Raw genomic sequence first — 23,203 nt, forward strand, 5'->3', positions numbered from 1 at the left:
GTAGTAACACACATTGTTGCAGATGAACAGCAGCTAATGATGGAGCCACTTTTCAGTCCAAAAATTGAAAATAATGGGTGGCCATCTGTTAGCAAGGTAAAATGTCTACCATACAGACAGGTATGGAACATCCAAATTCTGATGATAATGCTGAGAACTTCTTGCTCTGTTTGTACATAGTTCTTCTCAAGGGTGGTGAGTGTTTGTGAAACAAAGGCAATTGGTTTCTTTCTGTTGTCAGCAAAAATATGGAAAAGAACACCATTCACTCCATACGGTGAAGCATAAGAAGCCAATTGCAATGGTAATGAGGCATCAAAGTGAGAACTTCGACTGATCCCAACAGTTTCTTTGCCTCCTTAAAAGTACACACACATTCTTTAGTCCATTTTCATTTGTTGTTTGTAACAGTTCCTGCAAAGATGCAAATACTGTCACCAGTTTAGGCAGAAATTTACCGTAGTTATTAAGCAGTCCTAAGAATGAATGCAACTGTGACATGTTCTCTGGCGGTAGTGCTTGAAGAATTGCCTTCTCTTTCTTTGGCAATTTCCTTTAGCCCATCACATCAATTCCATGCCGAAGGTATTCAACTGAAGGTTTGAAAAAAAAGCTCATCTTTGTCTTGACATACTCTCACTCCATTGTCTTCCAAATGTTGCAAGACAGCATCCAAATTTTGAAGATGATCTTGCTTTGCTGTTCCTTTCCTGTAACAAGGATGTTGTCCAAATAGCACTGATTTCCATTCAGTCCCTTCAGAATTTTATCCATGGCCTTCTAGAATTGCTATCACATTAGCATCTTCCCTAACGGCAACTGATAGCAAAATAAGCTATGATATAAGCTGGGTGTATTAGTTGATCACAGGATGACTATAAGCTGTCAATGTGATGTGGCTATGAAAAAGGCTAATGCAGTCCTAGGATGCATCAGGAGAGGTATTTCCAGTGGAGGCAGGGAAGTGTTAGTACCATTATAGAAGGCACTGGTGAGACCACATCTGGAATACTGTGTGCAATTCTGGTCTCCCATGTTTAAGAAAGATTAATTCAAACTGGAACAGGTGCAGAAAAGGGCTACTAGGATGATCTAAGAAATGGAAAACCTACCCTATGAGAGGACACTCAAAGAGCTTGGCTTGAGAGGAGATATGATTGCTCTCTCTAAATACATATCAGAGACGGAGAGGAGTTATTTAAGTTAAGCACCAATGTAGACACAAAAACAAATGGATACAAACTGGCCATCAACAAGTTTAGGCTTGAAATTAGATGAAGGTTTCTAACCATTGAGCAGTGAAGTTCAGGAACAGCCTTCCAAGGGGAGCAGTGTGGAGGCAAAAAATCTAACTGGCTTCAAGATTGAGCTTGGTAAGTTTAGGGATGGGATGGTATGATGGGACTGTCTACAATGGCATGTGGCAAAAATCCCCAATTGCCAGAGATGGGGCACGAGATAGGGAGGGCTCTTAGTTACTACAGAGAATTCTTTCCCAGGTATATGCCTGGTGAGTCTTTCCCACATGCTCAGGGTCTAACTGATTGCCATATGAGGGGTTGGGAAGGAATTTTCCCCTAGGTCAGATTGGCAAAGACTGGGTATTTTTTGCCTTCCTCTGAGGCATGAGGCAGAGGTCAACTGCAGGTTTAAACTTGTGGAAATGGTGGATTCTCTGTAACTTGAATTTTTTAAACCATAATTTGAGGACTTCAGTAACTCAGCCACAGGATAGTGGGTGGGTGAGGGTCAGTGGCCTGCAATGTGCAGGAGGTCGGACTAGATGATCACGACAGTCCCTTCTGACCTTAAAGTCTATCCATCTATGAATCTATTTGTAGGTATGCATTAAACAAATCCAATTTGCTGAAACACTGTCTTCCACGAAGAGTAGCAAACAAATCTTTGGTACAAGGAAGTAGATACTGATCTGCACATAAAACTGGATTCACTGTCACTTTGAAATCTCTGCAAATTCGAATGGAGCCATCATTCTTGATCACTGATACAATGGGTAGCCCACTCACTGTGTGTAAAACGACTCCGATGTTCACTAAATGGTCCAAATGAACTTCCACCAGAGGCGTCAGAACATAAAGTGCAACTCTGAGTGTGCAATATTTCATCTGGCGGTTAGACTTACCAGTGAACTTCACTGACATGTTGCTTATCTGTTCAATTCTTTTTCAAAAACTTTGGAGTGTCTGTCCAGTATTTCTTGAAGATTTTGAGATGCTTTTATGATCACCTTGATCTTGGTCCAATTCACCTTGAGCTTCTCAAGCCAAGTCCTGCCAAATAGTGATGGATACTTTACTTCAATCACATACAAGGAGTATCTCTTAACTTTTCCCTGGTATAAAAGTCTTCAAAACTGGAGAGTTTTCTTCCAGAGGAACTTCTGAGAAAGTCGGGTGATGGCAGATGCAGAAATCAGTGCGATGGCAGCTCTGATGCCAAGCTCCATTCTTGTAGGAACTCCCTCAATCAATGGTGTGACCCAGATGACATCTTTCTCCAGCTTCCAACAACATATGAAGTGCTATGGTTTGGTCAGTGCCACTAGAGCTCTTGACTTTTTCCACATTATGAATTCCCAACTTCTATACTTTCTTAGGTTCAGTCTTCATACATGTGCTCTTGGATGGATGGTTACTCTGTGTTGTTGGATGTTGAACAGTGCAACCACAATGTTTCCTTTCTCCTGGCACTTTCTCCAAATGACCAGATATGCCCAGCAATCCTTCTTAGCATGTGCAGTTTGTGCACAATGGCCAAACAAAAATTACTTGCATTCTCATGGTCCTCTGTCTCACCAATTCATGAGATGTACCTCTTGGTTCACACTAAATTCCAGAGAATCCTCTGTGGTTTCCATGGCAATAGCTACCTCAATAGCCTTCTTGAATATAACACTGATATACAGGTAGTCAGTAACTTCTTCTGGATCTAGTCGTGTAATCCAGAGACAAACTGGTGACACAAGGCATCACTTAATGTTTGTCCACACTGACAATGCTCTGAGCACTGTCTTTAGAGGAGCAACAAACAGTTTCACTGACTCTCCTCTTTCCTGATGTCTCTGATGGACCCGCTGTTATTCTGCTATTATTGATGGGTAGGAGAGAAATATTCCTGCATTGCTGCAGTAACTGCAGCATATGTGGCAGTTCCAGGCATAGCTGGATATAGTAGATCATGCAGCAGTCTGTATGCCTTAGGACCCATCTCTGTCAGCAAGGTTGAAACTCATTGTACATCTGGAATGGAATTGCAGGTCACAAATCGCTCAAAATGCTTGAAGTACACAACTCATGATTCACGGTTCTTTTCAAATTCACTAACATTTCCCAGAAGAGTTGCCATTTTACTTCTGTCCTGTTGAACTACACACCCTCCTGGATATCTGCTTTTCCACTGATTTTTTTTTTTTTTTACCATGCGCTGTCTGTACTTGATCTCCCTTTGCTGGCTGTGTGCTTACACAGCAGAATCATTCCTTTGACAGTATTTGGGCTCCCTCTGACTGTATACCCTCAGTGCAGGTTAAGGCTGTCTCTGTCTTCTTGCATGAGGTCATCCAAGATGGCTGCTTCATCCTCACTGCTCTGTGTCTGGCAGCTCAGCAGCAACTGCAACTGCTTCCTTCTTTGTTCTGCCCTATTTGCCTACTTTCCCTGTTTTTCTGGCTGGCTAACACTGTCCCCATGGGACAAAAGCTTCAGTCTGCTACCTTGTGCCTCAAGGTTAATTTTTTTCCTTTTTAAAATAATATTTAGTTACTTTTTCTCCATGGGCAGGCAGCAAGAGCACTGGACAGCCATGGGTTAGAAGCTCCCATGCTATATTTGGAACCAGCAGACAAGAAGATAGACTTAGGGATTGCTAATTTAAATACAGCTGACCACTTTATTGTTTTGGCAGAAAAACAGAAACTAACATAAAAGTGAGGCTCTGCAACTGATGCAGTGTGACCAAACCTTTTAAAGGTGCAGGGCATCCCAAGTCTAAGAAAGTGTAAGTCAAGAGGGAGACTAAGTTAATTAAATCTTCTGGCCCCTCAATATGTAAGTTACACAAACCTAGCTCCCTTTAGACTTATTTAATTTACACTATCTTACTAACTTGTAACTTTTACACACAGACACACTACACTTCTGTCCTGAGGAGTTCATTTTCAGTAATTTTTAGGGAAGTATTTTTTCAGATGGATACAAAAATCTAGTTCAAAAGTAGATTCAGCTTCATGTTCCAAGAGAATTAGCACCAGGAAAGACTCTTTGGTCTTAATGATGAACATAAAAATGATAGTCTCTGTGTGTGAAATAACTGCCAGACAAAGCTTCAGAAAAACCAATATACAACCAGAATAGAAATCATCAGAGCTTGTTAGAGTTGCTCATTCTGTCATTCAACTTGTTGTATTTTCTCATTATTATAAAAAATAAGTTAGCCCTTTACTAGGCCAGTTTTCTTCTTCTTCTTCTCCCCCCATCAGCTTTGAAAATACACCCTCTTTCCTGTGCTAAAAAATCATTTATAATTCAACCTGATATGAGAGTAAGTTAAATTTACCAGACTTCCACTGCTTAGCAGAATCATGAATATGATAAAGCTTTCGAACCAGTCGTGTTCAACAATTTTGTAGCATGTTTTCCTCAGGTTCCACCATGTTTTGCCTGGAAACTTTGTGGTATTCACTGAACAGCAAGGGGAACGTCGAATACAGCCTGAAAGAGGGACACATGGTAAATAACTGTACATGAACACCCAGGACTGCTGTAGAAATTTCTGGGTTCAGGGGAAAGTCCTTGATCACCTTAAACTTGTGTCTCTGCTGTTTCATCTCTCTGTCCATTTTCCTTTGAAAACAAACTACAAAAATATTTTTAAGCAATGAGGAATATCTTGCACCGTTTAGTGAGCTACCTTTCTGATCAACAGATATTGCTGAGAACACTGGCAACACCCTCAGAGTGATGATGTTCAGATTGACAAAACAAAGGCAACATAACATGACGAATTTCATAGCTTTGCCAGCATTTTCAACAGCACAGTTAGCACTGGAATATGGAAGGATAATGCAGTTGGCAGAAGGAGTTATTGCATCATAAAAATTAAAGATAAAGACGAGCTGTCGGGTCATCTAGTCCACCTTCTTAACAGTGTATTATTGTTCCCTACATTCTAACTTCTAGTCATTTATTCATTCTAGATTCAAATGTACAAAGCAACTGGGTTTCCACCATACACCTTGAAAGAAGATATGGAGGTTCCTTAACTGTAACTGGAGGTTTTTTGAGATATGTGGTCCCTATCTGTATTCCACATGTGGGTATTCATGAGCACAGTGCACCTGAGACTGGAAAATCTTGTGAGCAGAATCTATTGGTCAACCCTTGCATCCTGGAGATTCTTGTGCTCAGTATCCAAAGTGTAAGGGGAGGTGCAGACTGACGACCTCTCCAGTTCCTTCTCTACTACAAATCCAGTCATGATCCAAAGCAGAATGGAACGAGGGCAGGTAGTGGAATAAATATAGGGGCCACAACTCTCAAAGAGCCTCCAGTTACACGTAAGTAGTTTTCATTTCTTCTTTGAGTGCTGGTCCCTACAATGCATTCCATATGTGGGTGACTGGTAAGCAGTAGTCAAGTAGGAAGGAGGTGCAAAGCTGCAGAGGGTATAGATTCTGTAATATTGCTGTTCCAAAGACTGAAATCAGCAGAAGAGGCTTGGACTAAAACTTAATGCTTTGTGAAGGCGCGGCTGCAACTCCAGATTGCTGCCTTATACATGTTCAGCATAGGCACTTCTCGGAGACATCCTTTGTGAGGACCCTAGGTGCTAATCTGTAAGATGGGTGAAAGTTCACATGAAAGTAAAGCATCTTTCATGTCAAGAACCGCAAGCCCTGTATCTTTTTCGAGGGAGGGAATTATGGATGCCAATGTAAGCAAAACTAATTTTAATTTGCAAATAAAAATAGTTAACTGACAAGTCAAGAATTGGTATCCATCCTCCCTTTGTCTTAGGAAATAAAAAATACTTGGAATAGGACCCTTTCCCCCGATGCGCAGGAAGCACTCACTCTATAGCCCCTTGTGGGGAGAGAGTCTGCCTCCTGATGGAGGATTTCCTTGTGAGAGTGGTCTCTGAAGGGGGATTGGAAAAGAAACTAGATGTAGCCAGAATGCATGATATCTAGTACCCATGTGTCCATTGTTATGGCCCTCCAGTTGTCGGCGAAGTATGCTAGGCAGCCAATAAAGGTTTAGGAAGCAGCAGGGGATGGTGTCTCTGATGGTTTGCAACCCTTGAATGTCCAAGCAAAAGTAACCCTTTGCTGGTGAATGAGGTTGGGTGGCTGATATCGAGGTGGATGAGGCTACATATTTTGGTCCTCGGATCTTCTGGCACTTGCAGCACAGTCTGTATGGAGAAGGTGGTAGAAAGATAGTGGGAGAGGAATTAGCTTCTACAGCTGTTTATAGTATTTCCTCTTACAGGCTGGGAAATAAATGCCATTGCAATGGAGGATTGTCCTGGAGTCCTTTAATGAGTGTAAGGATTCATCTGTGTTCTTGTTAAAAAGATTAGACTTGAAGGAAAGATCCTTGATGGTATTCTGAACCTCCCTTGAGAGTCCCAAAGAGTGAAGCCACAATTCACGCTGCATAACTTTTACAGTTGCTATGGCTTTAGATGTGGTATTAGCCATGTCCACTATGTCTTTGCTACCAGTTTACCCTCATCAATGTGGATGAAATTGGACCTTCTGTCACTGTGGGAATTTCTCCTTAAACTTCAGGAACTTGGAGTACTTTGTAAAATCATACTTCGCTAACAGGGCCTGGTACTTAGCAATTCTAAACTGGAGGCTGGTTGGTGAGAATACCTTCTTCCCCAGAAGGTCAACGCATTAAGCACCCTTGTCTGCAGGGGTAGTCTTGAGATGTTGCCACCTGGACCTTTCTATGGCTCCTTGTACAACTAGGTAGTTGCGGGCAGGGTGGGTGAACAAAAATTCCTCTACTTTTGGTAGGTACAAAATATCTTTCAGCCCTTTTAGGTGTAGCAGTGCAAGAGGCAGGTGTGTGCTACATCACCCTGGCAGGTTCCACGATGGCCTCATTTAGAGGGAGAGGCACTTGATTGAGACGAGTAGGCTGCAGGATGCCCAGAAGCTTATACTGAAGTTGGATCTGGAGGTCAGCCGCTACCCTCTGCAAGAGTTCTTGGTATTGCTTGTTGTCATCAGTCAGGGATGGCGAATATAGGATGCTAACCTCATCAGGTAAGAATGATGATACAGGTCTGTCTCATCTTACGCGGGGGTTCCGTTCCGCGGTTAGTGCATAAAGCGAAAACCGCGTATAGTTAAAATTACATTGAGTTCAATGGCGGGTGGAATCGCCCGCACTACAGGTACTGTATTAAAATATTTTTCTCTTTTTTTGTTTTTTTTTTTGGCCGACCGCGTAAAATTGAAACCGCGCATGTTAAATGCATGCAAGATGTGACAGACCTGTATGCTTATTGGTACTGCTGCCACCACGGGTTCCAGCTCAATATCTTCCTCTTCTGCATACTCTGGTGGAGCTGGTTGGTGTTGTCTAGGGGAAGAGTCAGTGAGACTCTTGCATGGATCAAGGGTGCCATGCATAGGGATCCCATGGGCCTCAGTAGGGCCAGTATGATGGCTTGAAAGCTGGTTGGGGAGGACTCCATTGGGTACTATCGGTCCCTCAGAGGGTAATAGTGTCTGGGTGGAGGGAGGGTCCAAGACAGTCTAGAGGCTCTGTCAGGGCTAATCTCCCTTGTGGAGGTGATTGCTCATTTTGGATGTCAGATTTGGCTGAAGAGAAGGTTGGATCCAGCGATAACAGTGATACTGGGAGATGTAGACTCCAGTCTGTGGACAGAGTAGGGGAGTAGCTCCTTCTCCTCAAGGTGGGTTCCTCTTTTGGGGTCAGAACCATCCTTAGAAGAACTGGATTTGGGAGAAGAGGAAATTGAGGGTAGGGAATGTGAAGATACCATCCAGAAAGGTAGAAGTTTCAATTAATCCAAGAATACAAGGTGTCCCAGTAGTTGGTATGGGCAGATCCAGCACTTCCACAGGCTTAGCAGTTGGCAGATCCTTATGGGGTTGAGTCAGTACCATTGGAGAAGAAGATTCCTGCCTGGAGCTGATGGTCAGTGCCAGCAGATGGTGATCTTTTGGCTTAGTAGTCAGAACCAGAGTCAGTACCAGTGGATCCTTGCTTCTGCATGCCTTACCCTTGTGGTTGGGAGGTTTAGGCAGGCCTAAGTCTTTAGGATTCGAGCACAAGGTTTCATCTGATTTGGAAGGAATCAGGGAGGGATCCCTTCTTTTGGAAACAGATTTGGAAGTGTATCTGGTCCTGTGTTTTAAGTGTACCCCTTCTCTCATGAAAGGGCCAACACAATGGGTCCTTTGACTTAGTAGATTTGACCTCTGTTCTGGAGCTCATGCTCAGAGAGGTGCTGCACTAAGTCTTCCCAGCCCGGATCCTACTGGGATCTCATGGCTTTCTCCATGAGACACTTCCTCAATTGAAGCTCTTGTCCCTCTCACGTTTGGGGAGGGAAGGAGCAGCAGATGCTGTAGTTGGTGGAGATATAAGCTTCCCCAAGGCAGGAAAGGCTGCACCCAGGATCACTACTGACTGAGAACGAGCAGGGCAGGACACATGGTTTTTTAATCCCTGATCTCTGGGCATAGGCTTTCTTCCAAGTGGGGAGAACAGGGAAGGTTCTGAGGTGGGGAAAAACTATGTGAGGACTGAGGCATGGCCAGTCAGGCCTAGAGGTTGGAGTCAGGGGCCCAGAATGAGAGCCGGGGGCTGGAGCTAGAGACAAGGTAAGGAGTCAAGGCAAGGGTCAAAGCCAGAGACCGTTACAGTTACCAGTGTTTTACCCTACTTCTAGGGCAGATGTTAGTTTACGTACTCTGGATGTTGGAAGGACATTAGCCTTTCACTTGGAAAGAACAAAATCTTTTAGACCTTTTCCTAGACTTTTCATCTCCTTTACAGCTCGGATGAGGGGAACCCTTATCTCCACCCAAAGACTTTCAAAGAGGGTCTTGGATTTTTTTTTTTTTTTTTTACTCATCTAATCTTCAGTGCCGTTCAGTTGTTATGGCCCATTTCACTAAGTAACAATCAGCTTCTTGTTGAAAAATATTCCTATTTTGGACATATGTAAAGTTGCCACTTGGGTGTCTGTTCTCACCTTTTCTAAACACTATGCAACAGTGCACAGTACTTCAGCAGATGTTGCTTTCAAGGGAGCTATTCTTCAACCAGTGTTAGATGGACCTCCAGAATACCCACCTCCTTAGATGGGATTGTACCTAGGAGTCATACCGAGCAAAGCACCCATAAGGAAATTTACTTGAAGAAGAGGGAGAAATTACTTACTTTGGACAGTAGCTGGAATTCTTCAAGACGTTTTGTCCCTGTGGGTGCTTCACTGCCTGACCTCCTTTGGAAACCTTGCTGTGGTTGGATTCTGCAGTAAGGAAGTAACTGGAGTGGCAGTTGGTCCAGCACGGCCCTATGTACCCTTAGTACAGGGCACAAGGATAGTTATGGTGCATGTGTGGACCGAACAGACTGCTACCAAAAATCTCTCAATCTGAGGCACATGCATACCTATGGCGGAGCACCCAGAGGAAAAAAACATCCTGAAAAACTCCAGATACCGTACACAGTAAGTACCCTATCTTTATTTCCCTTCCAACTGCTTCTGACTCCCCATCTCTTCCATTCCTGAGTTTTGACCAAAAATCCATAATGAGGCAGGTTAATGGTATCTCCTCCTACTAAAATTACTGTGTTTTTTTGACAACAGATTCATACTGTAGCTTCAGGGTGGAGACAAATAAAGCTAATAGTATTGTGGTGTTATGCTTGTGATTTAGACTGTAAATTAATGTTAATTGACTGTAATATAGCTGAATTGCTTGTAATGGAAACGGTTGCAGTAGAATGCACAAGGATAATGATATCCTGGAAAAACTGAAAACAAAAAAGAGAATACAATATTTACACAAAGTAAATAGTTTGATGTGCTAGTCTGATATATTTGGAAACGTTCCTACTTCCCAATGCTGCTTTAAATGGGAATTTATACTTTCTTCTGGCTATGAAAATATATGGCCAGATCCTTGGCCCCAGTCAGGTCCCTTTGGGTCAATCTCTGACAGGGAAGCTGGAGGTTCCCCAGATTAGAGGAATCCCTGTCTCCTGTAGAAGTGACATAGCCAGCTCTGCACCAGCTCATCCTTCCCGATCTCATGAGGCATTGTCATAAATATAAAGGGAAGGGTAACCACCTTTCTGTATACAGTACTATAAAATCCCTCCTGGCCAGAGGCACAAAATCCTTTTACCTGTAAAGGGTTAAGAAGCTCAGGTAACCTAGCTGGCACCTGACCAAAAGAGGACAAGATACTTTCAAATCTGGGGAGGGGGAAAAGCTTTTGTTGTGTCTGTTCTTGGTCTGTCTGTTCTGTGTGCTTGCCGGAGACAGATCAAGAAGGCAAGCAATCCAACTCAATTAGAATTAGTAAGTAATAATAAGGAAATGCGTTAGCGTACTTTTATTTTGGCTTGTGATTTTCCTTGTCTAGAGGGAGGTTTTGTCTCTGGATTTGTAACTTTAAGGTTTTGCCTAGAGGGGAGATCCTCTATGTTCTTGAGTCTTTTGTTATTCTGTAAAGTACTTACCATCCCGATTTTGCAAAGGTAATTCTTTTACCTTTTCTTTAATTAAAATTCTTCTTTTAAGAACCTGATTGTTTTTTCATTGTTTTAATATCCAAGGGTTTGGGTCTGTGTTCACCTGTACCAATTTGTGAGGATATTATTCTCAAGCCTCCCCAGGAAAGGGGGTGTAGAGGCTTGGGGGGATATTTGGGGAAGGTAGGGCTCAAAGTGGCCCTCCCTAAATGTTTGTTTAAATCACTTGGTGGTGGCAGCGTTACTTAATCCAAGGAATAGGGGAGTTTTTAACCTAAACTGGTCGAAATAAGCTTAGGGGATCTTCATGCGGGTCCCCACGTCTGTACCCTAAAGTTCAGAGTGGGGAGGGAACCCTGACAGGCATGTACCGGGATTAGAAGTGCTTTGCACTCCAGTAATCTCCAGACAGCAGAACGGCTCATTGGAGGCCATTGCTGTGGGCAGAGATTAGAGAAGCCTACAGGTCAGAACAAGGTAGAGACTGCTCTAATTTATGTTGGGGCAGAACTGGCTCCGGCTACCGTGAGGATAGTCACCTTTTCTTTCCCCACCTTGGGTTCTACGCTGAGAGTAACTTGGCTAGACCTGAGGATCTGGTTTGTAATAATTTTCCTGTTTTTAAACTGAAATTGTCTAGATAGAGGGGATACAGAACTAGTCCATGCTAAATTCCAGTGGAATTACATAAAATCCACAACAATCCATCATGCATAACGTAATTACAAAGAATGCTAAAGTATAGTACCACACAAAATCCTACTTAGAATATGAATTTAAATGCCATGGGATATGAGATCATATGGATTAAATATTTGTTGTAGGATCATAAACTATTTCAAGCTTATGCATGATCTTAACTGGAAGAAGGTGAGTAGCCCACTGGAAGTCTACTCACCTGCTTACAGTTAAGTATGTGTGTAAGTGTTTGCAGGATTGGGGCCTAAACAGACAAAGCTGCATACAAAGGTTGTTGGGAAGAGAGAAAGAGTCAAATTAAAAATTATAAACACACATATACACACACACGCACACACTCACTCTACTGTTTGATTTTATAGCAGATACCCTAGAGAATAATTTAATGGCAGAGTGGAAAATGGAGGATGAATATCAGGAAAAGTTTCTTTCCATATCAGCACATTACTCAAACTTGTTTGTACTTATTCATCCTCCATTTTTCTAAATAGTAAAATCAACTGAAGTGCTGATTCTTCTTTGAGTACTGGTCCCTATGTGTATTCCACCTAATGTGCCTGAAACAGGAAAATCTTGTGAGTTTATTCCTGTGCTCTGGAACTCCTCTTGCTCAGTACCATGGTATAATGGGAGGTGCACACCTACCGCTTCTCCAGTTCCTTCTCATTGCTGCACGGTCTGAGTCAGAATCCTCTCTGCCCAAAGCTCCTTCACTGTCTTATTATCTATTAAACATTTCTTAGTTTTGTTCTGCTAGCCCTTTGAAGTAGCAGAGAGTACTTTGTGAGGAAATCATGGATCTTGAACCCAGGCCCATAGGTCCCCAGGTAGTGCTCAGACCACAGCCACCACCCAGTGCTCAGCAAGGGCTCCACCCATGAAGCTCCTGACTGGAAAAACATCCAGCCCCACCAATTGGCTCAGACGCACTACTTAAGCCAGGACGTTGTCTGAGCTAGTAGGTGATGTGGCGTTGTGCAGTCTATATGGTTTTATAAAAATATAAGATAAAAATATAAGTGAATGTAATGTAACTGGGATATGCTTCGTGCAAAAGGTCTCTTGTAAGGTATCATTACAAAGCTCATAATCTACTGAGTGTGATCATCCTATTTGTAGAAATGTACCACTCTAGTATCTAAAACTAGAAATATAAAACATAACTCTGAGGGCCTATTGTAATTATGTAAAGTGTGGGCCATTAAGGATGGTTTGGAATCTTGATGACTCCCATTGTCTGCAGATGGCCGTATTTACCTGTGAGTCTTCCTGTATATGTGTGTGCTGGCAAGTGAGTAATGAAGTCTTGCAGTGACATGTGATCATGTCACCTGAACTGGAATCCATTTTTAACCTGGTGCTTTTCCAGTGAGGGGGGATGGAAACCCAGAGGGACAAAGGGTTCCCGCCTTATGCAAAAGATATATAAAGGGGTGGAAGAGAACAGAGAGGGAGAGGAGCCATCATGAAGAATCCCCTAGCTACCACCTGAGCTGCAACAAGAGCTGTACCAGGGGAAAGAATTGTGCCCAGGCCTGGAAGGTGTCCAGTCTGAGAAAAAACTTACTGAAGCATCTCTGAGGGTGAGATTATCTGTATTCAGTTTGATTAGGCATAGATTTGCGCATTTTATTTTATTTTGCTTGTGACTTACTTTCTTCTGTCTGTTACTACTTGGAACCACTTAAATCCTACTGTCTGTATTTAATAAAATCACTTTTTATTTAGTAATTTACTCAGAGTATGTATTAACACCTGGGGGAGCAAACAACTGTGCATATCTCTCTATCAGTGTTATAGAGGGCGAACAATTTATGAGTTTGCCCTGCATAAGCTTTATGCAGGGTAAAACGGATTTATCTGGGTTTAGACCCCATTGGGAGTTGGGCATCTGAGTGCTAAGGACAAGCACACTACTGTGAGCTGTTTTCAGGTAAACTTGCAGCTTTGGGATAAGTGATTCAGGCCCTGGATCTGTTTCTGGAGCCAGACGGGAGTGTCTGGCTCAGCAAGACAGGGTGCTGGAGTCCTGAGCTGGCAGGGAAAACAGAAGCAGGGGTAGTCTTTGCACATCGGGTGGCAGCTCCCAAGGGGGTTTCTGTGATCCAACCCGTCACAGGTGAATCCCTTGCTGGCTGCCACTTTGGACCCTGCCTATTCAGCTGATTCCTGAGCCCTTCCTTCCAGCCTGGTCAGGGTTCCTGCCCTCCTTATTCCAGATCCTCCAACACACCCAGTTCCTGTGTTCCTTCCTTGCTCTAGGTCCCTGCTCCACGGAAGGGCTGCTGGGAGCCCGGAGCTTGCCACATGGCAGGGCAACCAGCATCCTGGAGCCCATGGCCTTTAGCGCACAGCTGAGCTGGGCCTCCAACACCCCCAGTTCCTGTGTTCCTTCCTTGCTCTAGGTCCCTGATCCTCTGCCCTACCCTTTACTCTATCTCCGGCTCGACCCTGGCTTGACTCCCTCACTCTGACTCCAGCTTCAACCCTTGTCTTGACACCTCACTCAGACTTTGGTGGACCCTTGACTCCTTGTAGTCATGGAGGGCTCTGAGCATAGGGGTTTGTGTATGTGCGGGGGAGGGGGGGGGGTTAGGTGAGGGGCATTGTGGTTCTCAACCTGTGGCCCAGGTAAAACTTTGTGGGCCGCATATGCAGCTTACAATGATAAATAGGTTGAGAACCCCTGATTTAGCATAACAAAGAGAAGGTTAAGGGGTGACCTGATTAGAGTGTATATGTATCTACATGAGAACAAATATTTAATAATGGGCTCTTCTATCTAGCAGAAAACAGTATAACATGATCCAATGGCTGGAATTTGAAACTAGACAATTTGAGACTGGAAATAACATGTAAATTTTGAACAGTGAGAGTACTTAACCATTGAAACAATTTATCAAGGATCATGGTGGATTCTTGATCATTGACAATTTTTAAATCAAAATTGTTTTTTTCTAAAAGATGTGCTCAAGGAATTATTTTGGGGATGTTCTACTGCCTGTGTTACATAGGAAATCAGACTAGGTGATCACTGGATTTAAAAGATCTTTAAGCTCCAAAGGTAATATAATAAATGTGGTAATTCAGAATTGGAAGGAGAAAAGCTGCCACATATACACCGAGACTGAAACCTCTTCCATTTCTCAAGGTAAGATTTCTTTGTGGATGGTTTTCTGCTGTTCACCAATGTTTTGCAATTCTGCAGTACAGTTCATCTCTATGCTTAGCAAACATATTTTGAGATGGATCAGATAGGGGTGGGGGAAGGATAGCTCAGTGGTTTGAGCATTGGCCTGCTAATTCCAGGGTTATGAGCCCAATCCTTGAGGGAGCCATTTGGGAATTTGGTTGGGGATTAATCGTTCTTTGAGCAGGGGGTTGGACTAGATGACCTCTTGAGGTCTCTTCCAACCCTAATCTATGATTCTAAGACTGGAATGGAGAGTCCTGAGTCAGCAATTTGGGCATCAATGGCAAATAAAGTGACAGTTAAGACATTAATAAGGTCTGGGAACTATATTTGTCTTGGACATGCTGGTGCTATAAGAATGACTCTCACCTTTTCTTTCTTTATCTTTTTCAGTACCTTCAAAAGCAACACCGAATGGGAGAATAGGTATAAGCCAAACTCCCACACCATGTTATGAGGAATTCATCCTCTACAAAACTGTGACCTAGACTTCCCCTAAAACAGTACCCAGCTAGTAAATTTTCTGTAAAACACTGAATGGTTCAGCTCCTATTCGTGATCCCACAGGAAATGTCTACTTTGTCTGCTGTAGTGTTCTGCAGACCCAGTAAGTATACAGACAAAATGGCTTATGCACCAATTGTCTAGCTTCCCTGCTTCTGTACATAGGGAGAAAGATCTCATTGCTCATTTATAGGTTACATAAATCATCAAAAGCAACAGAGGGTCCTGTGGCACCTTTAAGACTAACAGAAGTATTGGGAGCATAAGCTTTCGTGGGTAAGAACCTCACTTCTTCTTGCATCTGAAGAAGTGAGGTTCTTACCCACGAAAGCTTATGCTCCCAATACTTCTGTTTGTCTTAAAGGTGCCACAGGACCCTCTGTTGCTTTTTACAGATTCAGACTAACACGGCTACCCCTCTGATAAGTAAACTATGGTCACCTTGTCATCTGTCATGATTCTGATCACATGATCCAGAAGATGAGCACCCCAGAATATTACAAAGGCATTTGTCACTATAGTCTGCATGGGTAAGGTGAGTGGGAAAGAATAAAAGGTACTCCAATGCACACCTTTTTTGGATCCTTCCACCAACTGAGCAAGTCAAGAACCCTCTAAGAAACTCACTGTTTAGACTGTGGTTTTGGGTATATTAGCACTCTTTAACAATGTTTTAAGGCATTGAAGATGCAAAGTGGCATGAGGTGTTACAAATGTACATATAGCCATAACAACTCAACATGTACTTGCTGTTTTGTGTGGACTCAAGTGCAGTTGGAAAATGAGGCTTGACTTTGTATCAAACCTGTCCCCTGATAAGTAACCTCTGGCAGTTTTGGAGTCCAAGTTGGTTCTTATAAACTCAATGAGCTGAATGGATATCAAAGTCGACTCTCCTTTGTTGAGTTTTAACCCTAGAGTCTCGAATAAGGTTATTGCCTTGTTTATTGCTGACTGTACTTTGTCATAAGATCAACCTTGAGGAGCCAGTCATCTAGGTAAAGGGAGACTTGAACTCCTAAATATCTTAGGTAGGCTGCTATTACTGATAGAACTTCCATGAAAACCTTGGGGACAATCAAAAAGCCAAATGGAAGTACACAATGCTGAAAGTGATCATGGTCAATCACTTTGCTATAAGAAAATATTCATTCTGGAGGTCAAGGTCTGCAAACCAGTCCCTTGGATCTACTGTTATTGTTGCTGCATAGGTAACCATCCTGAATCTCTGTGTCTCGATGAAGGTATTCAATATTCTGAGATCCAAAATAGGTCTCCACCCTACCTTCTTGGACACTAAGAAGTATTTTGAGTAAAAAAACCCTTCCCACATAGGGGAATAGAACTGGTTCTAGATCTTCTAGTTATAGAAGAGATTCTACCTCCTTTCTTAAAAAGCTTCTTGTGAGGGGGGTCCCTGAAAAGGGACAAGAAAAGTGGGTGAGGTGGAGGAATGGATTATCACTTCTAATGCCCATTTGTCTGATATAAACTTTCCCATGAGTCTTTGTAAAGGGAAAGATGGCCTCCAAATGGCGGGAAGAGTGAAGTAGAAGGGTAATGCAGCTGTAAATCCAAACAGTGAAGTGGTTCACAGCTCTCAACCAATGTGAGGTGAGGTAATATCTTTTATTGGACCAATTTCTGCTGGTGAGAGAGACAAATTTTCAAGCTACACAGAGCTCTTCCTCGGGTCACCAACTGCCTGAGGAAGAGCTGTATGTAGCTTGAAAGCTCATCTCAATCACCAGCAGAAGTTAGTACAAAAAAAGATATTACCTCACCCATTTTGTCTCTCTATTATCCTGGGACTGACACAGCTACAACAACACTGCATACAAAATGAGTGCTTGCCGGATGTGGAAGACTGTGTTGCAGTTGCAGAGGTGGAAGGTCTATTCTTCTGGAACTTAGATCTCTTTCTAGGTGGCTACAATGCCCTGTGATAGGTTGGAAATTGAACTGGATGAGATTTGGTATGTCTGTGGCCTGCTATATTTTCTTTTGTTAGCAGGAGTATAAATTTTGAGTGAAGGAAGCATTGCCCTCAAAAAAGAATGTCACAGTCATGGTTTGAGGCCAAAGGGACCCATCAGGTTACCTAGTCTGAGTTCCCGTATATCACAGGCCATCAACACCACCCAGTGCCCACAATGTAACAACAGAAATTATACCAAAGTATTACTGCCAAAAGGAGACTAAACTATTATGTGCCACAGGCAGAAAATAGGAGGCACCAAGGTGCACCAATGCCTAAGGCCCCTGCAATGGAAGGGAAATGATTAACTGAGATATACCCAATTAATGCAGGCAAATTACCATTACACCCCATTGCAGAGGAAGGTTAAAAAACCCCACGGTCACTGCCAATCTGACCTGGAGGAAAATTCCTTCCAGACTCCATGTATGGCAATCAATTAGACCCTGGGCATGTCAGCAAGAATCCACCAGGCACACACCTGAGAGAGAGAGTGCTCAGTGCAACCTCAGAGTCTTGGCGCTCCCTTTCCAATGTCCCATCTTCAGCCGTGGCCATCCCTGATGCTTCAGAGGGAGGAGATAAACTAACATAATAAGGAGAAATCCTTTCCTGACTCCTGCAAGTGCAGAGGTTTGTCCATGGTATCACTAAGCAGTTTTGTTCCATCAAATGAGATATTCTACACAGTATTCTGGACCTCTTTTAGGATTGCAGCCGCAATGCCCAGTTTATCACTAGTGCTGTTCCCATACAGCAGGACACTGTAACTGCCACATCCAATTAAGCTTGCAGTGATGCTTTGGAAATAAGCTGACCCTCCACAATAATTGCCTAAAACTCTCCTTTTTGTTACTAAAATATTCAATAACAGATGTCAATTATTATTGTTGAGATAATTGTATTTAGCAATGAGAGCTTGATAATTTGCCACTCTAAATTGCAGAGAAGCCAAAAAAATAACTCTTTCAGCCTAATAAATTCAAACATTTCTGGTCCTGGCATGAGATAGTCTTGGAGTGGTGTTGCTTATTTAGCTCATTCAGAGCGTTCATCACCAACGAATTCAGCGTTGGGTGTGTAAATAGGTATTCTGTCTCTTTCACAGACAACATTTTTTGTCTGCACTCTTGCAGATTGGAGGTGCAGTCGCTGGGGGATGTTTTAGGTGGTTCAAGAAAGGCTTCACTTATTGGTGGAATTACTTTGCCTTAGGGAATGGTGTGGAGTATAATTACCAGATGGTGGGTTTCCTGAACCTCCTCCAATGAAATTTGTAAAATCTCAGCTACTCTCTTGAAATGTCTGAAGTCATCTCAAAAGGCAGGAGGAGAAGGCATTCTTGTCTCATTAGACGAAGAGTAAGATATATTTGCTGCTGGTGGTGTTTCCTCATCTGGTCCCATCTCTTGCTCTTCAATAAACTCCTTTTGCTGAGGAGATAGATGGGAATGGTCTTGTGCTATAGCTGGTTGTCTCCTCTGATTCTCCCTATCTGGATGTCTAGACACCCTATGATAGTGCTCCCCAGCCAGTAGGAAAAAACAGCATGTCAGCTAATGCAAGTGACAAGGAGCGAGAACGCTGTGGAAAAGGGATCTGAATACTGTCAGGCTTTCTAAAATCAAAGAGTTAATTATCCAGGAACTCTATTCCTTTATAGTTATATGGAATTGTAACCTAGAAGGAAATTAATCCAACTGTACACCATTACAGATGTACACCATTACATCTATTACAGACAGAGGGAGACTATCCTTTGTTCAGAGTAATAATTGATATAAGGGTTGGAAGGAACTGTTAATAAATTTAACTTTTCCTCTAGCGCCAACCACAATAATCTTGTTATGGATAGTTTTCGCTAGAAGGAGCCAGCTTTGAAAATTTAAAAACACATTGAGCACAAATATTGGCATGAAATAAACTTGTAAAGCTAAAAGCTATACAGCAATTTAAAGTGGGCCTCCAGGCTTACCATCCTAGAGAAATTCAACCAAACACTAACAAGTTCTCTCTGCCTATTTCTCGTATGTTTTCACTATTACTAAGATCTATGGATGAAAAGTGCTACACAAGTACTACGTAATTATGTATTATTAAAGTATTTTTAGCATTAAATACTCTGCAAATAGACAGAGTTCCTTGGTGTTGAGTGCATGAGTGTCTCAGCATTAGCTAGGAGAACAGGTTACTGTGGGCTGTTCGTCTTACTTCCTAGTCATACTGAAATCAGCAGATCCTTACCGTCTGGAAAACAGTTATCAGGTTTCTTTAAGTATTCAGCCAGCTCAGGAATCTGTTTCAGAAGCTCCTCAGGATTTGTCAGATCCACTGTGCTGCCTTCAGAACAGCTGATGTCATCAAGCTGCTACACGAGAAAAGACAATGCATCAGTTTTCCCTTAATGCAGTCATTGTGCTTTAAAATAAACTGAATAAGTACATTGGTGAACAGTTGTAATTAAGGGAAATATTAAAAAAATAAAACTTAGTTGGGTACAGTACTTATTAATAACATGGCAGTCCTGGAATGGCCTCCTGCTTTACAGTGTATGTGATCCCTAAAATATCTCCACATCAATTCAAACAGAAGTCAAAGTTATATTTAAAGGAACCAGATTAATCAGTGTACTAAAGCTCACAAATGGGAATGATTCCAATTCTTCTGCATTTAAGTACATGTGGTTTTCAAACATGGATAGGCTTTAAAACACTCTACTAGCTAGGGCTGAAAACAATTAAAACAGAGGACAAAACATAACATGAAAATATAATTTCATCAAAGGACTACTTTGTAGAGCTCTAAAACTTTCTGTTCAGAATGAACCTATGAAATGCCTATGGCAGTTTACATGAAATAGAATATGTAATCATATCATGTATTCTTTACTGTGTGACAAAGTTCTGTCCTTGGCTCGGTGGGTCCTGCGTTTCCTGACAGATTTTGCTAACTTCAGAGGCTCACTGTGACCCTCCACATAGGTCACAGTCTACTGAGCCATTTTCATCAGTAGCCAGCAAGGGAGGTGAAGAGAAACAACCCTCCCTGGCACAGTCTCTATTGTCTCCCAGTATCAGTGATTAATCAGGGAGGGGAGGGGGGAGCCCAGGCCCGCCCTCTACTCCGGGCTCAAGCCCAGAGACCCTAAAATTAGCAGCTATGGAAGCTGACTTTTTGGAAATAGGACATGTACAATTCCCTGGGCTACTTCCCCACAGCAGCCCCCACTCAATATCTTCTTCACAATTACTTCAGGGTCTCCTTCCTTGCACCTGATATGGATTCATACTACTTCATTCCTCCAACAGCACAGCTCCCTCCTATAGCTCCTGACACCCACACCACACTAACTGGGGGGCTTTTAACTAGTTCCTGCCAGCCCTTGATTGGCTTCAGGTGTCCCAATCAATCTAGCTATCTCCACTGCCTTCTAGAAGGATCTTAATTGGCCCCAAGTGTCTTGATTAACCTGGAGCAACTGCCATTTGGTTACCATGGTACCAGGGATTTGTTTAGTCTGGTGGTAGCATACCTGTTCCTCACTACTTTACTGTAGCCATCTGGCCTTGCCCCCATCACAACTGGTATAGACTTCCATCCTATTTCAGTATATTTAGGATATCACACCACTAGAGATGTGTGAATAACTCATAACTAATAATTTATTCAATTATTTTTACTGTTTCCAAATTGTATATATTCATTGTTCAAAATTACTCTCCAAAATATTTCTGTGAATAATCATTGGACTTTAGTTTATTTGTGAGCAATTCATTTAAAATATTCTGTGTTTGAAATCTGAGCTGTTTTGATTGGTCTCACAGGCCACATAGTATGTTTCCTTTCTCTGACCGAAGGAGCAATTTTCAAAGCAGAATACTCATGATTACATATACAGCATTCACTTGAAGTTCTTCCAATTCAAATAGAAAGAACACACTGGACACACCAGAATTTTCTGGGATAATCTTTTAACACCTTTTTATTTCAATAATTCAGATTTCAAGAAAAATACAGTAGGCAATGTTAATTTTATAGTGATCTTTTTGAATATAATGATTTCACATTGTTTCAGTAACTCAGGACTATTTCTCTTCTTATTAATGTTTTATATCAATATTTAGAAATACAGCATTGTGCCATTTCCATTCACTGAAATCCACTTTATCCTTCACCAGTGAGACAGAATACTTCAAGCTAAATACAACGAATGCAGCTAAATTTATTAGTGATGTTATGATGCAATTGTGAACACCTATGTGGCTAAGATATCTGGGGACTCTCATAACACAACTGGAATTGCAGCTAGCAAGGGATGCAAAGGGTAACAAAAAGGGTTTCTACAGGTATGTTAGCAACAAGAAGGTGGTCAGGGAAAGTGTGGGACCTTTACTGAATGAGGGAGGCAACCTAGTGACAGATGATATGGAAAAAGCTGAAGTACTCAATGCTTTTTTTGCCTTGGTCTTCACAGACAACATCAGCTCCCAGACTGCTGCACTGGGCAGCATGGTATGGGGGTGGAGGTGAGCAGCCCTCAGTGGTGAAAGAACAGGTTAAGGACCATTTAGAAAAGCTGGACAGGCACAAGTGCATGGGGCCAGATACAATGCATCCGAGAGTGCAGATGAGTTGGCTGATGTGATTGCAGAGCCATTGGCCATTATCTCTGAAAACTCGTGGTGATTGGGGGAGGTCTCGGACGATTGGAAAAAGGCAAATATAGTGCCCATCTTTAAAAAAGGGAAGAAGGAGAATCCAGGGAACTACAGACCGGTCAGCCTCACCTCAGTCCCCAGAAAAATCATGGACCAGATCCTCAAGAAATCCATTTTGAAGCACTTGGAGGAGAGGAAGGTGATCAGGAACAGTCAACATGGATTCACCAAGGGCAAGTCATGCCTGACAAACCTGATTGCCTTCTATGATGAGAAGGCTCTGTGGATATGGGGAAAGCAGTGGACATGACATACCTTGACTTTAGCAAAGCTTTTGATATGGTCTCCCACAGTATTCTTGCCAGCAACTTAAAGAAGTATGGATTGGGTTAATGGACTATAAAGTGGATAGAAAGCTGGCTAGATCTTCGGGCTCAATAGGTAGTGATCAATGGCTCGGTCTAGTTGGTAGCCGGTATCAAACGGAGTGCCCCATGGGTTGGTTCTGAGGCCAATTTTGTTCAACTCTTCATTAATGATCTGGATGATACAATGGATTGCACCCTCAGCAAGTCTGTGGATGACACTAAGCTGGAGGGAGAGGTTGATATGCTGGAGGATATGGATAGGGTCCAGAGTGACCTAGACAAATTGGAGGACTGTGCCAAAAAAAATCTGATGAGGTTCAACCAGGACAACTGCAGAGTCCTGCACTTGTGAGCCCAAATCTGGAGTACTGCATCCAGTTTTGGGCCCCCCACTACAGAAAGGATGTGGACAAATTGGAGAGAGTCCAGCAGAGGGCAACGAAAATGATTAGGAGACTGGGGCACATAACTTATAAGGAGAGGCTGAAGGACCTGGGCTTATTTAGTCTGCAGAAAAGAAGAGTGAGGGGGGATTTGATAGCAGCTTTCAACTATCTGAAGAGGGGGGAGGGGTTCCAAAGAGGATGAATCTAGGCTTCTTCTCAGTGATGGCAGATGACAGAACAAGGAGCAATGGTCTCAAGTTGCAGTGGGGGAGGTCTAGGTTGGATAGTAGGAAAATCTATTTCACTAGGAAGGAGGTGAAACACTAGGGAGGTGGTGGAATCTCCATCCTTAGGAGGTTTTTAAGGCCTGGCTTGACAAAGCCCTGGCAGGGATTGGTCCTGCTTTGAGCAGGGGATTGGACTAGATGACCTCCTGAGGTCTCTTCCAACTCTAATCTTCTATGATTCTATGACTAGTAAATTAGAGAGTTCTTGTGCATTAACACAAAATAGGGTAATAAATACAAAATTTAAAGTACAAATTTATTTCTTGATTAATGATCTTTATAGGATTCTGAAAAAATGAAACCGATATAAAAGAAATCAACTAATGTTGGTGATTCCATGTCAGATATGAACACAGTG

The 23,203-nt window shown here is 42.5% G+C and overlaps 1 protein-coding gene across 1 annotated transcript in view; it reads right to left on the reverse strand.

The window, feature by feature from the left end:
* Positions 1 to 23,203, reverse strand: part of LOC128833203 (sodium channel protein type 5 subunit alpha-like) — a 101,347-nt gene that overhangs the window by 23,080 nt on the left and 55,064 nt on the right. The window contains exons 17-18 of the mRNA XM_054021227.1: positions 19,391 to 19,511; positions 4,576 to 4,730 (exon numbers count right to left, since the gene is read on the reverse strand). Coding sequence (XP_053877202.1) covers positions 4,576 to 4,730; positions 19,391 to 19,511 — 276 coding nt within the window. The remainder of the gene's footprint in view (positions 1 to 4,575; positions 4,731 to 19,390; positions 19,512 to 23,203) is intronic.

The sequence above is a fragment of the Malaclemys terrapin genome, chromosome 2 (assembly GCF_027887155.1).
Source record: "Malaclemys terrapin pileata isolate rMalTer1 chromosome 2, rMalTer1.hap1, whole genome shotgun sequence".
Lineage (NCBI taxonomy): Eukaryota > Metazoa > Chordata > Testudines > Emydidae > Malaclemys > Malaclemys terrapin.